The sequence below is a fragment of the Chroicocephalus ridibundus genome, chromosome 3, assembly GCF_963924245.1.
Source record: "Chroicocephalus ridibundus chromosome 3, bChrRid1.1, whole genome shotgun sequence".
NCBI lineage: Eukaryota > Metazoa > Chordata > Aves > Charadriiformes > Laridae > Chroicocephalus > Chroicocephalus ridibundus.
In genome coordinates, this window is record NC_086286.1 from 65,750,264 (window position 1) to 65,767,155 (window position 16,892).

At 39.5% G+C, this 16,892-nt stretch overlaps 1 protein-coding gene across 7 annotated transcripts in view; it reads left to right on the forward strand.

Annotated features, from left to right (window-relative positions):
- Positions 1-16,892, forward strand: part of MAP7 (microtubule associated protein 7) — a 120,436-nt gene that overhangs the window by 4,658 nt on the left and 98,886 nt on the right. For 5 of the 7 annotated variants that reach the window (XM_063329513.1, XM_063329508.1, XM_063329510.1 and 2 more), the window contains exon 1: positions 6,437-7,076. The exons of 1 other annotated variant lie outside the window; for it this stretch is intronic. In XM_063329513.1, coding sequence (XP_063185583.1) covers positions 6,947-7,076 — 130 coding nt within the window. In that variant the 5' untranslated portion in view covers positions 6,437-6,946. Of the gene's footprint in view, positions 1-6,436; positions 7,077-16,892 lie in introns of those variants that run through there. One more of the 7 variants, XM_063329509.1, reaches the window with a different exon arrangement.

The following is a 16,892-nucleotide window of genomic DNA, read 5'->3' on the forward strand; positions in this document are numbered from 1 at the left end:
TACAGCTGAAAATTATTTGTGGTATTAAAGGTAATTAAATATGCAAAAATTGCCTCAATTATGTAAATACTGTATAATCTTGCAACAACATACTTTCTTTTCCATTTGAAAAAATGTGCGTACGTCTAGACCCACAATACAAGCCACAGCATGCTGCTAATGCTGTTGTGGTAACTCTCTTTGCATACCCACCTTTCCTTCAGGAAGGAGATCCCCTGTATGTGACTTCTGTTAAACAAATGCAGTGGCCTGCTAGGAACTGTGGCAGAACTGGCTATGTGCATATTATACATGTTTAAGGTGAAAAAGACCATGAGAAGATGGTGCATTTGTTAAACTGGTTCAGATTTAATTCTGCAGCAGTTCCTGAGTATTGATTCTGAAGTCATGCCGTATTTGCTTTCATTAAAATCAATCTTTGCTTTCATTAAAATAAATAGAAGGTGTATTTATACCCTTTGTGGCCTTGGAGAAAAATCATGAAAATAATATATCCTAGGAGATCTGTCAGAGTTCAAGGAAAACGACCCTAAATTGTCTATTAAGTTAATGTATGGGGGGTAGGCTGCCTTACTAGTCAAATGGACAGAATTAGCAACTCTGACTCCTGTTGATTTTGAGATTCTTCAGAGATGTAAGTGATGGCATGATTTATGCTCCAAAATGCTAGTCACTGTAAGACTAGATTATGGAGGGAAGAAATAAAGTACTGATGTCTCCAAATATTTCTTTTGTTTGTGTCTGATACTCTAACGTATTCTCCCTTAAAGTTAATGGAATCCAAAAGCCCGGACTTCTTGGTAACCTTCTAAGAAACATGTTGGCAAGTAAGATATCAGGAGAGCACTGCTAATTAACACAGCATGAAGTAGTTCACAGGATTCCATCCATCAGATACTGCCAGTAATACAACACTGGAGAAAATTTTTATTTGGTCTTGGCATATTGCCTTTTCTTTCAAGTATGTTCACATTTCTATGAAAAAGCTTAGTGCCTTTTCTTTGAAGTATGTTCACGCTTTTACCAAAAAGCTTAGTTAAGTACATAAGTGCTCTTAATTTTGAGTTCTTTACAAGCATGTGGTTCTGTTGACATGTATACAAACTAGGTATTTAAAAAATAAGATCTTTTTACAGGAGAAGCAGTGGCAACATGGCCTAGGCTGTTAGTTAGTAGGGTAATTGGCTTTGACTTCTGTCTTCTTCTGAATTCCTGTTTCCTACAGCCCTGTGAAGATCCTGTTCCTCACTGCCTTTAGTTATTTAACTCAGCATTGGCTGAAGTTAAATGGTATGTTCTACTATAGGGCCTGATCCAATATCATTCTGTTATATATAAATAAAAAGTGTTGGCTAAGAATGATCTAATATATTTTTATTCATCATGGTATGCGTTGTGCAATTTTTATAATTAGTCATACTATGCAAATCCATTTAATTAAAAATGTAACAAGACTTGTTAATGTACGTCTCGTATTTGATTGTTTTATTGGTGTGTATGTGTTCAAAGTGTTTGTGGATGATGAGACTCTTGCCTCCACGTTCATATGTCTTCTGCTTTGATGACTGAGTTTGAGTCAGAACAGGGCAGGGCTCCCAGCCTTCTTCTCAATTTCCCTATGCTTGGGCATGCATGCACGTACGTTCAGCTTTAATTGACGGAAGGGAAAAGAGTTAATACTAACCTTCTCTTTGGTCACTTCTGAGGAGTCTTAACGTCCCTCGGTCCAGTGTGTGGCACTGTGCATGTCTGAGATGAAACTGGGAAGAAGTCACCTCTAAGAGAAGCCTTCTGTGCCTGAGCAGATGTGCGGAGGCGTGTTTCCTGGTGGAGCTGCCTCCTGCTTCAGGGTCTTGCTGGCACAGCTGCCTGCCTGTGATTCACCAGAACTGTGTTGAGTAGGGATGTGGTGGGGACTGGAGAAGCAGGTCTCCCATAATCACATGAGAAGATTGCCATGGCTGCTCTTAGCACCTACAGTTCTGTGGCTGAAGAATAGGTCATCTTACTGTTTTGATCAAAGTAGTATCTAGAATGTGCTCAGTCTTTGCAGCACATATGATGGGACCCATAAAAATGGGTAAGCCAAAGTAGTCAGGATAATTGATAGGAAAATAAAGACCTGGTGTCTGCTTTTCGTTTCTGGACCTAGCTTATTTAAAATTCATTGTCTCTTAGGCAGATATGGATAATAATTCTGAATTCAGTTTATTGGAAAGGGAAATACTGAGATACGAAACCAGAATAAAGACACGTTTGTTCAAACTCCAGGAGAGAAAGGTGAAAAGAGCCAAATGTGCCTTTCTAAGTTTGTTTTCTGAAGAATCTTAATCCACTGCTGCTCCACTCTCTCCCAGCACATATTTAAGTGGATGTTTGCTTAGAAAGGCTGAATGGTTCTGCTCTTTCTTGAGTTGAGCCACCTAATTGAATGGATGAATGAAGAATAAGTTCATGAAACTACTGTGGTTTTATGGCCTCAACTTTTAGAAGTGAGTCAACTCATTGCTTATTTAAAGATATTCAGAGTGCATCTATGCTCTTGACAGCAGGATTCTCATTAGTCAAAAAGATGAAGGTTTCCCTTATTCTCTAGCACTTTATATTCAATCTTACTGATTAATGTAAGGGGCCTTTTTTTCCTTCCAAGAAGGTGGAAAGAAGAAATCAATTATTATATCAGATGTTTATACACTGAATACTGAAGTTGTTTAAAAAAATTAATCTGCTGTAAAAATAATCTGCCAGTCCTTTATTATCGTGTATATAAAAGTGAGGCCTTGGAGACCTTTGAAGAAAGACTTAGAAACCTCTGTAAAGATGAGGTTATTCTTTGTCCTTCTTAGACAATAAGGTAGAAGGAAGCTACAATACAAGAGCAGCAGTGGAAAAAATTAGGTGTGCATGATGTTTGAGACAGTGGTTGGCTTAATGGAAGCAAGCATTTTTTATGATATAGTGTCTACTTTTGCTACTTCCAACTTAACTTTTTTTTTTTTTAAACTGCAGGGCAGGCGGGAATCCTGTTTGTCTTTTTGTGGCTATTTCTCTCTGTCATAGATTTACATGGCATTTAAAAGAAGGTTTCGAGTCCTTTGATGCTGAGTAAATAGCTATTTTCCCACATGAGGGGATGGGGGAAAAAAAGGCTCTACTTTCTTGGTTCTTTTGGCCTGATTAAAACCTAGTGAAGTAGAAAGTAAATGCACAGAGATGAGCCTCCTGAAGGAAACTGGGGAGAGATAGAGTTTGGAGTTTAGTTAGTCTCCATATATTCCGACGTTGTCCTGGGAGGAGTAGGGAGTTGGACCTGATGATCCTTATGGGTCCCCTCTGACTCAAGATAGTCTATGACCTAGCACTGTCTATATTATATATTTTTAAATGAGTTGTTAAAAAAGCTTTTGACATAAATGCGTAACGTTGAAAATGTCCATACAAAATATGATTATGTGTTTTGATGGGCAGGTACGTTGAAAATTTTTGTTTTACTGTTTCTGCAGAACAGGATGGGAGCTTTTAACTGTACCTTGATTTTCCTGATCTTTCTTCTCAAGAAGGAAATATTTGGAAGCTTGAACACTGTGAAGATTAACTAGTTGTCTATTCAATGAATGGTCATATCTGTGTTTCACAATAATGGCAAACAGTAAATTTTTGTGCATGTTAAGATTGAGAACTTCCAGATTGAGACCTGGAAGTGTTGAGGGGTTGGGTGGTGGGGTTTTTTGTTGCTTTTCAGTGTTGTTCTGGGGGGAGATTCCCCAGGCAAACCCTGCCTTTCTTGGTTGCTTGCTCTTTGTGTACGGTGTTCCTTTAAAATAGCAATTTAACTGCTCTTATGCTAAGAAAATAGCAGGAGAAAGACATGAAATTCCTATAAAATGTAGTGTGGTGAACATACAACAGGTGTCTTGTGAAGCGGGAGGAAAAATCTGTGTGTTGTGATTCAGCACTGTCTTATTAGTGCTTCTGTTTGCAGGGCTTTTCATAGGCAAATTGTCTATAAATTTTGTTTGTCCCTTTTGCAATAGTATATGATTCTGCATTAAGTTGGTTTGAGTTTCTATAATGTAACCTGACATGCCTAATGATACAAGATGTCTTCCAGTTACTGTTACATCAAGTGGTTGGTTGTGTTTGGTTTTTTGGTTTTTTTTTTGTTTTTTTTTTTTAAAAACATAGACAGTCCTAGTTATCACAGCCTGCCAGCTCTTGTGAAAGATACAAATTGTCTTGTCTTCACAAAGTTTTTCCTTTCTGTTAGTTAACTTGTGTTGAGTAGTGCCTTTTGTCTTCCTCCCCCAGGCCCCTGAAAGAGGAAAAAAATTTACTGCAGTGAAGCAGAATGCTTCACAAGACAGTAGCTGTAGAACATGAACTTATAATGTGCAAGTCATTATAATCTAAATCACAGTAATGAGCTTCCTGTAATGTTTGGATAGTTTACAGGGACTGAAACAATCCTGTGAATGAAAGAAGATAGCAAATCTAGAGTTCAGCCATTGAAAATTATCAGAGTACCCATAGTACACTGCACGTGGGTATCATGGTGACTGTTCTGGTGGCTGGCTTCAACTTGTTTTTCGTTTCATAGGTAGAGATATCAAGCCTTAATACATGATGTTAAAGCAGAAACATCAATTAGCACGTTGTTATAAGTATTTACATTTCCCACATCACAATATAATTATCCTAATAGGCTTTGTTCAAACTGCTGTTTAAGACTGTTGCATATCAGATAATGTATTGTGCAGATAATAATACCTATAGAATCCAGTGGGTGAAAGTGGGTGTGTTTAAGTGTAGTGGTTTAACTGATAATGCATTTGAAAGTGATGTAAAAAGGAAAAAACAAAAATTATCTAGTGCCCTTAAGATACACATTTGCCCTCATTCCATCTTTTGAGAGTCTCACCCACGGGTAAGAGCTGAACTGTGATTGTATCGGTAGATTGGTGGATTGTGGTAGGCACTAAGTGGATGGGATTTGAGGAATGGGGCTGCTTCTCTTAGAGGACAATGTAGTAGCCTGTATACACCCCATAAGGCGAATTGCTGAGCTGAAGAACAGCTTGTGTTAGAGCTTTTTTTTCTTACTTTTTTTTTTTTTTGTCCACACCCTTTATTACAAAGCGTCTTTAACTGTAGATAAATGTCATCATGTATTGCTTCCGTGTACGCCCAGAGAGTCCAAGGTGTAGCTGAGCAGCAGGACGGAGCCAGGAGGAAATACCTACCGGAGGTGGGCTGTGGGCTTGGTTCAGAACTGCTGCTCTCCTGTAGAATACTTCTGGTTTGTGGGTGTCTTGTGCCCATGCTAGAGAAGAAGGAAGAATGGTCCAACTGAGCCTTCAGGTGGTGCTGTGTTCTTCTCCATCCACTGGCTTCCTGGCTGATCTCACACATCCTGAGGTGTGTGAGGACAGAGCTGTCCTGCTAGCTGAGCACAATCCCGGACTCCTCTGCAAAGAGCATCCCAGGCCACTGTGAAATGTATCATGTTGACTGTCATAAACTCTGACCTCTCTTCTTTGGTATCATTTTACCCGTGTCATTGAGGTGATCATATACGTCTGTGTAATCTTGCATTTTCAATATGAGCCACCTGCAGACTTGTCAACTAATGTCTGTGCCATCTTGTGGCACATGATCGTGTTACATCAAGTTTCTCTTTAAAAAAAAAAAAATCCGAAGTGGGGAAAATCCTGTAATTTTAACATTATAGAGATGTTCTAGCTTAAAGTTTTTCTTCAGTAGCATTTTGAAATGTGAGCACACATTGAATTAGAAAGGTGGAAGAGAAAGAACATTAAGGTCTCACAGGTAAAACATCCAGCATGTTGTAGAGTGGCATTTGGAGCTGTGAAGGATGGAACGTGCAGATTGCAAAACTTGTGAGCAAGTGCTCTGTTGTAAATGGCTAAAGAAAACCCAGAATGACAGCATATGAAGGAAATCCAACTAATTAAAACCATCCCGGTTGTTTGCATTTTGTTAATTTTGCAAAGTGAATGTTAATGATTGGTGCTGTAAAACTAATGGTGTGATACAGCATATTCACTCCCAAAGTCCTTTCATTGTCCTATGTTGTCTATATAAGCTATAAATCCTGATTTTTGAGTTCTCACACATGGAAAAGAATGTTCCAACACCTGCCTATAATTGTGGGTGTATGCATTCCTAATGCGAAAGGTATGCACTGGATAGGAAGGTGATTAACACATGCATATATGGAAGAAGACTCGTCGTCATTGTTTTTATTTTAGATTAGGCTAAAATTTCTAAACATGAATAAACAGAGCAGCTGGCGAAATGCAGGTTCATGCCTGGAGCCTTCCAGGCTTCTTTCCCCTCCGTGCTCATCTGCTTGTGCAAGCAGAGCTCCATCCTCCTGCCACCCTGCGAGGAGGAAGGACCAGCCCCTGCTCACCGAGGCGCTCCCAGCTCTCCACAAGCGTGCGGGAGACGGCGTTCCTGAGGCCGGCTTGCTGCAGCTGAGGAGACAACACTCACAGAACCCCTTTGATTAGGATGTGTCAGTGTTGTCAGGGCAACTGTTAACAGCGGCGTATCATATTTTCTCCTCTTGTGTGGCGTGCTGAATATTTTAGTGTGCTGTTAGCTGGAAGAGGGTTGCAGGGGAAAAGGTGCTGCAGCAAGGAACCTGGAGCTGTGGGCTGGGATCTGATTGAACAGGTTAAGGCAGCGAAGAGCAGCATCCAAACCGATGTGCCTTTAATTAGGGCTTTTCTTGAAGGTGGGGAAAGGCTGCAAGCCTTTCGCGGCCGACTGGATGTTGGTATTTGTCAGCTGTTTGCATACTGCTTATCCATAGGAGATCTATTACAAGTGCTCAAATGAACAGGCAGCGTTGCAGCTAGCGGCTAAGCAGGGGCTGCAGTTTCTTACTTATTTTTTTTAATAAGCAAGAGGCAACATCAGCATGCCTGGTTCAACTACTGCCCTCCGACAAGAGAGATTGAAGAAAAGTGCCAGGCCAAATCCCCTGGGTTTATTCACCATTAACGAAGAGGATGAGCAGCAAAAGAACGGGAATTCCAAAAGACTGAAAGGTATGTGGCGGTTCTGCAGCGCGATCAGGGCTGTGTGTAGAATATGCTGCACAGCAGGCACAATTTTTTATTAGCTCTTCTGCATGCTGTAGAGAGTCTGTAAGTGATTGGTGCAGTTTGGCAATGCACGCTGGCACCCACAAATGCACTGGGCATGATAGGTGTCTGTATTTAAATCTCCTGGATTGTTATGCAATCATCTGCTTTGGATATGAAGAAAAAATACTTTTTAGTTATCAACCCCATTTTTTTCCAGTAGGGATAAGGGTCCTGCATGAGAAATATATCAGTGAGTTTCTGTATGTTTTCTTTGATTTCCATGTACAGTCTGGATAAACACTCCTTTTAAAAAAAGGTGATTGCAGGCTTGCAGAATGCAATACCAGCCTGTTACAGAAGACAGCTTTGCCAAAGACAGTGTAAAATTAGCTATACTTCCATTCGTGTGCATAAGGGGCAGCACACCTTTGGCATAGTATAGAAAAATACACAGTGTTCAAATACGCTGACTTTGCTAAGTCTGACAAAATAAAAAAAAGAAACAACAAACAAATCCCATCAAATCGTAACTGCTAAAAAAAAATATTTATGGTGTTTAACCTAAGTGAGTGGTGGTGGTGGAAGGATGCTGATGGCCATTGATTTATGACAGGGGTCTGTCAAGCCTTTGTAGCCACTGTTTATCTTATATCATGTAATTAATATTTTCCACATGGATCCTAGTGTTTTAATTCTGTTGGTCTGGCAGGGATCCTACACCTTACAATTGTGACTGGAATTTTAAGTTTGATCATTAGAATTTTTATTCTTTTTTGTGATCAAGTGATTCCATTTATATGAGCACTCCGTTCTGTGGTCTTATTTGGGGGAAAAAATTGTACCAGATTTTTTGTTTACAAAACGAATGTTAGTTTGTAGTCTCAAGAGAGTGTTTCAAATTTCAGATGTTAACATTCTACCATGTAAGAGGAGAGGCTAGCATAGCAAGCATTTAAATAGCAAATTTATAGTATGTATATTTATTAGAGCTGAATCATTTACAGCTAACTGGTTATTTTCTTTTTCTTGAAAGAAGAAGGTAGCTTGGTAGCTGTTACAAACAAATTCAGAACTCAAGACTTTTTGAGTTTGCAGCTTGTACTTTTTTTCTCAGAATAGTAAAGAACCTGACAGATTTCAGCATTGTGATAAAATATATATAGCTAGTCATTGTTAACGTGCCTAACGTGTTAGGGTCTTGTGTACATAGTTACCTGCTCTTCTGCATGTTTGAAACTGCCCATATAAAATGGAGATGCAAACTCTAGTGTGAGGTTATTGAGTTTTTAATGTTTTAAGAAGCATATTACTTTCCTTTATCACCCACTGGATGACTTCCAGAGTCAACAGTCCACAAAGCTAAGAAGCAATAATTTTCCAGGTTTTGTTCAATGACACTGATAGTTTCCCAGGGTAAAAGTTCTTGTTGACTTACCTAGTGTTCTCTACTTGCAGCAGTTATACAGATGTGCTTATCCTTTGCCTCTCTTGTTATAACTAAGATTCTATTCCTGATTATTCCTTTTTTTCTCTTGTTGCCGTGAAATGTAAGTAGACAAATGTGCACATGAGCACAGATAGCAAATTAACAAGTGCATGTGGTTTTAATAAGATAAAAATTTGGTGGCTTACCTTGAAAGTTCCTAGTGAGAAATAATATAGGAGGCTGTACAAAATATTTTGGAAGTATACTCACTTGTTTTTCATTTCGTAAATGCTTAAAATGGCTCATACTGTCTGTAGAACACCATTTGCATACTGATAGACGCAGTTATTTACCTTTTTGTACATTTGAATACATTATCAGTGGTTAGATGGGTTAGAGCTGGAATGCCTTATCATGAAGTATGCATGTATTAAGGGTGGTGGTCTCCCTTTACTTTCCCAGTACTAAGAAGCCACTCCAGTGCAGCTCTGAGCAGAAACGTTAGATGTGTGATTGACCCGTGTGAGGCTTCCTTGAGTCTTTTGGAGTCTGTTGTTCTGTTGCTACTTTACAGTGTTTGCTTCGTCTTAGTTCTTTACCTGTCCTGCTTGTTCAGCAAGCACCTGCAGCTCCTGGGCTGTTTCTTTTTTCTTTCCCCCACCCCTAGCACATACTAAGTGTTGTCTTCATGGGAGGTGGGCTACATGTTGTCTTCATCTGCAGTTTCTATGATCATGCTGGACCTGTCTTTGTGCAGCAGTTCAAAACACAAGAGGCCTTTAATACGTACGATACTCCAAAGTAATAAAGCACCTTGTTCCTCCGTTAAGAATATTCGAATATTATCACAAGTTTTAAAATAACTGTCATTTTTGTAGCTCAGGTCGTCTTAGAATACTAAGACTTGTTTAGAGTTTGTATGAGAGTTGTTTTTGTCATCTGGGAAACAAATATTTATGTGGAACATAAAGTGGCTAACATTTGTGAGATTTTCTGCAAATTGATTTTGATACCAGACATTTCTTTTCTTGTCTTTGTCTGTCCGTATTGTAATCTGAGAAGTCTTGGTAGGCAATGAGTTTGTTCCTCCTGTGTAAACAAATAATGAAATGAAAATGTTTGTCAAGGATTTTTTTCTCATCTGGAGATATTAAAAGCCTGCAGTGATTTTTGTAGCCACGTGCTCCTGATACTGCCTTTCCTTTGACGTGAATTGTATTCTCTGCTTTTTCACTAACTTTTAACTTCCTTTCGTCCTCTTGTCTTTGGGACGAAGCCTGCATTTTTGTAAACATGTCTGTATAGCACCCGCTATTGCAGGGTCTTGAAGCCCAGCTGTTGCATAGTAGAACAGTGCAAATAAAAATTACTTTGAACTGCCTTTTTTAGTTTTATTAACATCCTCTATTCTGCTCTCCCGTTATAACATAACAGACTTTTGCTATGTAGTGCACTCTTCGCATACAATGTGTATGGGTTTACAGAAGCTTATTTTGCACTTGAATTGCTTTTGGTTTTACTCACCAGTTTTCTAGCAGTTCTGCAACTATATCTGCGAAGAAACCAGGTAGATCAGACACAGAACTACATGCCTAACAGCTTCAATGTTCCCTTAAAGCTTGTGTTGTAAAACAAATATTGTTTCTGTGACTGAAGATAGTTTGTGAATGTTGTTCTTCATGTAAATCACAAAGATATATCCACGTAGATCAGTGTTTAATTAAAGGTATTCATCCTGTGTGAAATTTAGCCTCAGCCGTTCTTTGAATTCAGGCATAAGCAATTCAATTAGCCTTAGTATTTCCCTCCCCTGCCTTGTTGATTTTATGCACCCTGGATGTAGTCTTAATAACTTTTACTCAGTTTTATGAAATTTCTAAGTGATGCCTCCTGTCCTTCCTCTTGGAGGGGAGGGGAATACTTCTCAAACTATTGATAATGTTCTGTTTCTAAAATTATCATTTGAAGAGTATAGAAAAATAGTGCTCATATTTCTGGATTAGAAATATGAATAAGTCATAACTGAAATAACTACCTTATGAGTTATGTCAAATGAATGAAAAGAAGTCTCAACTAACCTAACAATGGAATCCTTCACCTGCTTGCTTATTTAAAACTGCTCAAGGCAGTGTACCTCTACTCTGCTGAGCGAGTATTGCTGCTAATACAAAGCTAGACATATATGCTTTAGGTCTCTGAACAGTAACACTGATTCTTTGTCATCTTGAAAACAAGAAAAGGGCTTTTTCCAGTCCTTTGGTGCATGGCAATAATGTCTGTGATTACCAGCAGATTTTGCTACTGTTTTGTGGATGATAACGTTTTTGTGTAATGCTCATTTCAGATGTAAGATTTGTTCATCCAGAGAGATGAGGGAGATTTCTTCTAACACGACTGTTAATGTGCTTAGTCTTGGTGTTTTGTATGTATTGAGGAAATAGATATTCCTTATTAAACTTAGACTGTCTAACTTTTAATTCAGTTGTTACTTTGTAGCTGTGTGCCTATACCCAAACACAAACTTAAGATACCTGAAAGAAAAGGTAATTTGCCGTTTTCAAGGGCATCAAACTGATAGTCCTGGAAACTGAAACTGTATACCTACAAAACAGGTACTGCATGGGGTGTGGAAGTGTAATCTTATCCCACGCTGCGGAGTCTGTGCCTCCGGCTGGATCCAGAATGACAGCTTGGTCTCTGGCTTCCTCCACGCTTTAAACCAGCAAAACTGCCTGAGATGGTGGTTCCCCCAGCGGGACCTCTTAACGCTTATTGGTAGGCTGACCTCCGGTTTGGTTTGGGCAGGACAGTGAGCAGCTGTTAAAGGCTCACCAAAATCAAGTATTGGAGGTTTTCATGGCTGTTGGTAGTATTGTCGTGCCCATCTGCATTTGAGGCAAAGTTTGGGGAAAGAGTGGGTGGAAGGAAGGAAAGGCACCAATTCTTATTACAGTGCTGGTTGTGTAAAAGGGCAGGGCTGAGAACCTGGACAATGTGGTTTGTCATCCTGCACCTTCTAGTGAGATCTGCTAACGTTCCTCTACACTTCCTCTTTCTTTCTGCTGGCCAAGGCCAGAAGAAGAGGGATCCAAAAGTATCTGTGATTTTTCTGAACGCTTATTTAAGACCAACTGCCAAAGTATCTGGGAGGTACAGTCTTAAAAAAATCCCTATATTCACTACCTAATTTGCAGCTGTTGGGGGTGCAGAAGGAAGTTGTGGTTGTTTTTTTTCAGGAAGCTACTACAAAGCTGTCTCCTCTGTAGGATTCCACCATCCATAGCTGTAGGTGGTGGATAGCATAAAACAATTTATTTGTAATAAAGGCAAAGACATCCTAACAGGAAGTAATTTATTTGCAGTAAAGCAAAGAGAATGTGCTGGAAGTCTCAGGGTTAGCAGGGAATATGTCTGCAGACCAGTGGAGCAAATCTGATTTGTTCAGTCCCTCTGGCTTTGAGAGTGAGCGTCCCATGTCTGAGGACTTGGTTTGCGTTGTAACCCAGTCTGTTCATCGAAGTGTGTGCTGGGATTACTGAGAGCTTATCTATGCTGGGTAAGAATCATTTTACACTTCTAGCTCAGCTCTGAGAAGAGGCTTCCAGTGCTGATTCTGGAGGATTGTGTTCGTATATTTTTGTCAACTCTTTTTTTTTTTTTTTTTTTTGGGGTGGGGGGAACAGCCTGTGCTGTATGCATGTGCTCAGGGAGCATACTTGACATTGAGTATGTGGATGGCAAAAGTCCAAAAAAAGTACAACATTGATAGACTTTAAGATATTTGTTAAAAGGAATTCAGGTTAACTTGGCATGTGAATTGAGGCTTATCCCAATTAGGGAAAAGATTGAATTTTGCAAAGTAACTGTTGTAAGTAAACAGGGTTATTCCAACCAAGACATAAATGATAACATAGTATTCATCAGAGCTGTCCATGTGAGAACAGGGTGCAGTATTTGGTTACTGTACTTGCAGGACAGAATGCTTGTTGAAGTTGCAAAAAGGCTGGAGTTCAATTTAATTTAGACAATTCTCAAGAAAGCATTATGTAATAAGAAACACCACTCATGAAAGACTGATAGCAAGCAGCGGAGTTTCTTCCTTATTCACTGTTACCACTGTAAAAGTAGTGGCTTTAGAAACCTTGAATTGGGAATATGATGCCAACCACGCAGAAATTGTAGGCTTATGGTCATTTCTTATGTGAGAGAGAGAAACCTGGAAAGTGGTAGATCTGTCCAAGGATCTTGAAATTCTCTGAGATCTTGTTGCATTTTTTTTTCCTGAAAATATGCAATTAATACTATTTCAAGGACTTTGTACAGTAATATGCCATTGGTATAAGATGACAGCAAGAAGAAACGGACCTCTATGCCCTATCTGTACCGTGTTACACCTGCCTGGTTCATACCATGTTCTCGTTTTGCAGTGGAAAAATGAGGCAATAGCCAAGCACATATTTTAAAAGAAATAAAAGAAATATGTTGCAGATAGAACCCCTGATGTTTTTGTGATTGTGGTCTTGCCAAGTGTCTTGGCAGTCTTGCTGCTATTTGCAAGCTTGCTCAGAAACTGCTGTATGCATTCACTCCTTCAACATTGCCTTTGTATCCAGGTACATAGAAGTCTGGCTTTATATTTAAGAGAAGACCTTTTGCTTGTTATATCGAACCCCAGAGAAATTAATGATCATTGGCCTAGAGTGTTGCTTCTGGCCATGAGCAAGTGCTGATGATGAGCTTAATTGGTGGGAGTACATCATTTTTCTTTCTGCACGAACTCACACATGTACGTTCTTTGCTTACTCAACTAAGAGTACTTGTGCTTCCCCGCCCCCCCTGCTTCTTTAAATTAAATCTGTATATTACAACTGGAGAACTTGTTTTTCTGGTATCTGAGAATTAAGAGTTCCAAGTGAAAGCTTCTCAAAAGAGTTTTTTTTATTGTTATCAGAAGTCTCTTCAGAACTTGTGTTTTTTAAGCCATGTTGAGGAATTATTTAACCCAGTCTACTCAACCTCAGGCCACAACAGTAATGTGCCAGGAGAACAAATGCCACAATGATTGATGCAATTTGCTCTATTTTAATGAACTATGTTCAGTCACTAAAGGTGAATCTCACAGTGCACTGTTTTTGCAGCCAAGCGCTACTCAAAACTCGTACATGTGAGTTGCACCTGCATTGAGTTGAAGCATGGTATGAGTAGATGCTGACATCTGTGGGTCAAATCTGTATAATGAAGGTGAGGGAGGCTATGGGCAGTGTTTAATAAGTAAATAAAAATGCAGATGAAACATCAGAAATGAAATTAGGGAGTACTCTGAAATTTGGGCTTTCGCATCTTGTTGCCTAAGGCAAAGTATTTTTCAGAGGAGTGGAATCACGTTTACCAAATTCTACACAAAACTCCCATCTCATTGATTTATAGGTTTGACTATGACAGCCATTGAATATCCAAATTGTCTCAAACCCCATCTTAGTGATCTGTATGTACAGATGTAGCATAACTGCTTAGGCAGGCTCAAGGTAGGAATGACTAGGGATAGCATGCATGTTGTTTAAATTTTCTTTTTATACCAGCAGTTTCAGAGGAGAAGCACTTGGATGTTAACTTCACTTTCTCGTTTAAATGATTAACTTGCTGGTAATGGCTAGAAAAACAAAGTTCCAGTAAGCAGGTCACTGCATCTTAATGTGGATGCAGGTCTCTCCAGAAAGTAGAATCTGTGTCCCTGTACTAGAGGGGAAGACAAGGGGTTTGGGGCAGGCTGTGCCGGTGGAAAGCTGAACTGCTATGTCAGTACTGACACAGACTTGTAGCTGCCCTGTGTGTCTGTCCGTGCTGGGGAACTCTTGAGTTACTTTGAACTAGAATAATACCTTCTGTAGCTTCAATGGGATGATAGTACAAGATTCTCTCAGTCTAATTGTTTGCCAGATTAAAGTCCATTGAAGTTTTTGTTCTCTTTTATCAATGCTGGGCAAATAGATTATCTTCTAGTTGTTTGAGATCTGTTGAAACCTACTTTTCCTTGTTAGCTCTGTAGAGGCAACACAGTTTTTCTCTGGGATTAGCTATGCTTCTGTAGATTGGAGTTATAGAGTTTATCTGTGCAGATGTCAACAACAGGAAGCTGGGTTTGGAATCAAGAGTTTGAGCAAATCGAGCACAGGCATATGCTGAGACTGGTGGGAAGCAAAATATGGAAAGTAGCAGAGATTCCAAATCATAGAAATCTTCCAGTTGATGTCCTTCACTTATGAATAAAAACTCAGTTAGATGAAGCACTCTTCCTTTTCTGGTATTAGTGTCTATACAGCTGGCTTCAGAGAAAGCCAGGAGTTTCCTGTTAGAAGTCATAGTTGTGGAATTACAACTGGTCCTTAATCTCAGTAAGTGGTTTTCAGTAGTGTGTGTTGGAGGCCAGATTTACTATCAGTTTGGAAGAGGAGGCAAACTGTCAGTTTGCTTAGGAGTTGAGAGTTACCAAAAAAACCTCAACAACACAGGAGAAATACTCAACATGCTCGAAGACCCAGAAGGGACTCAATGTACTTACGGACTGAATTTGTAGTTTGGTCACTGGCCACCTGCTCTTCAGTCTAACTTTCTTGTTTAATACCGCTACAGTCTGAACCTCCAATCATGCCTACTAATCGGCCTAGTCCTTCACATGGAGGTTGATTTTTTTTTTTTTTTTTTTTTTTTAAAAAGTCAACTTTCTTCTGGGTCTTCCTCTTACATCTGAAGCAGACATAGGAACAGCTGTCTTTCCACAATCTGGCATGCCAAGTGCAACTGCTCACAGATCTCTTCTGTGATCTGCTGCTGATTTTTATTTTTTTTTGTTTAACATTGGAGGGAGGGTTGTGGAATGAGGCTGGTGCCGCTGCAGACCCCTGCAGTCAGGAAATACTCCGGCTGATGGAGTTCTGTCTTCAGAACTGCAGCCTAGTGCCATAGTCACCTCCTATTGCATGGTATGCTGTGCTAGAAACGTGCTCTCTTTCCTTATCAGGAATGGGGATGCCTCCTGAAGGATCTGAGGATAGTGGCTGACATAGAAAATGTTAAGAAGAATTTTTATTGTCTGTGTGCTGGGGGACAATGAGGAAAAGGAGTGAGGAAGTAACATACAGAACCAAAACACTTCTGCAGGATGCCTAAATTCTAATTTAATTGATGTGAATATGATCATAATGCTGATGTCGTGGGCAGAGGCAATCTGACTAGTTGAAAGTCCAGTGAAAGGTCCTGGACCTAAAATCTCATAAAATCCTAAAACATGCTGTTAAGTGTGCTGAAGAGGCTTGGGTTTTCTGTTGTTGAATTCCAGGTCTTTTTCAGCTTCATTTTAAACTCCCGCATAGGTAAGGTTTATTACAGAAGTGCTGACAGAACTTGGTTCACGCTGTTGTATCTCAGTGTACAAAGCTATCCTGTTTCTCAATTCTGCTTCAGAGAGCTTTTCAGAAAGCTGTTTTGGAAATGCAGGTTTATCCAGTTACCCACCCTTGATGTGAGGAATCATCCTTTTACGCAGCCAATTCTAGCTTTTGTTTTTTTTTTTTTTTTCCTTTTTCAAAGTCAGTTTCCTCATTGCCTGCATGCTGACTAATGCACCGATGAAAATTACAATACTGAATTTTGGCTTGTATGCTAAGACAGCATGAATGAGATGAAATGTGTCTGAGCTGTTTTTGAAGACACAGAGGTGTTACATCAGTGGAGTTTGCACTTGTTTATACTTCTGAGTGCAGCAGTGGCAGTATGGTGGAAAATAAACTGCTGAACCTTCTTGCCTGTCGTTCTTTTGTAATTGTAATAGCTATTTCAATGAGGAATGTGTTCCCCATCTTGGACATGCAGTCCACACAAACTCTGGACAATGCTACTTTCACATTTTGTGTGCATTCCCTTTCAGTAGAAAAAACGAAAACATGTTTACCTCACTCTCCTCTTCCCTGCAGCAAAGGAAAAAAAAAAAGTAGTTTGTGTTTTTTTTAAAAAAAAAAAAAAAAAAACAAAAAAAAAAAACACAAGAAAACCAAACCAAAACAAAAACACAAACAAAAAAAATCCAAAACAACCTTCTACAGTCATCTGGCTGTGTTAAACTGCTGTGTTTAGTTGCAGTCTGAACTGCAAAACAAGAGGGCAAAGGGGTAAAGAAAAAGCAGATTGCAAGTGCCATCTGCAACCAGAAAAGGACAGCAACAACCAGCTGCTGAGCAAGGTATTGGCAATAAAACCAGGCTGCAGACCAAGCAGCTTGTGCTTGTCTTTGTGCCTGGGTTTATCAGCATTTGGTATGTCCTTACACTTCCAATCTGTCTTTTCTGAAATATTCC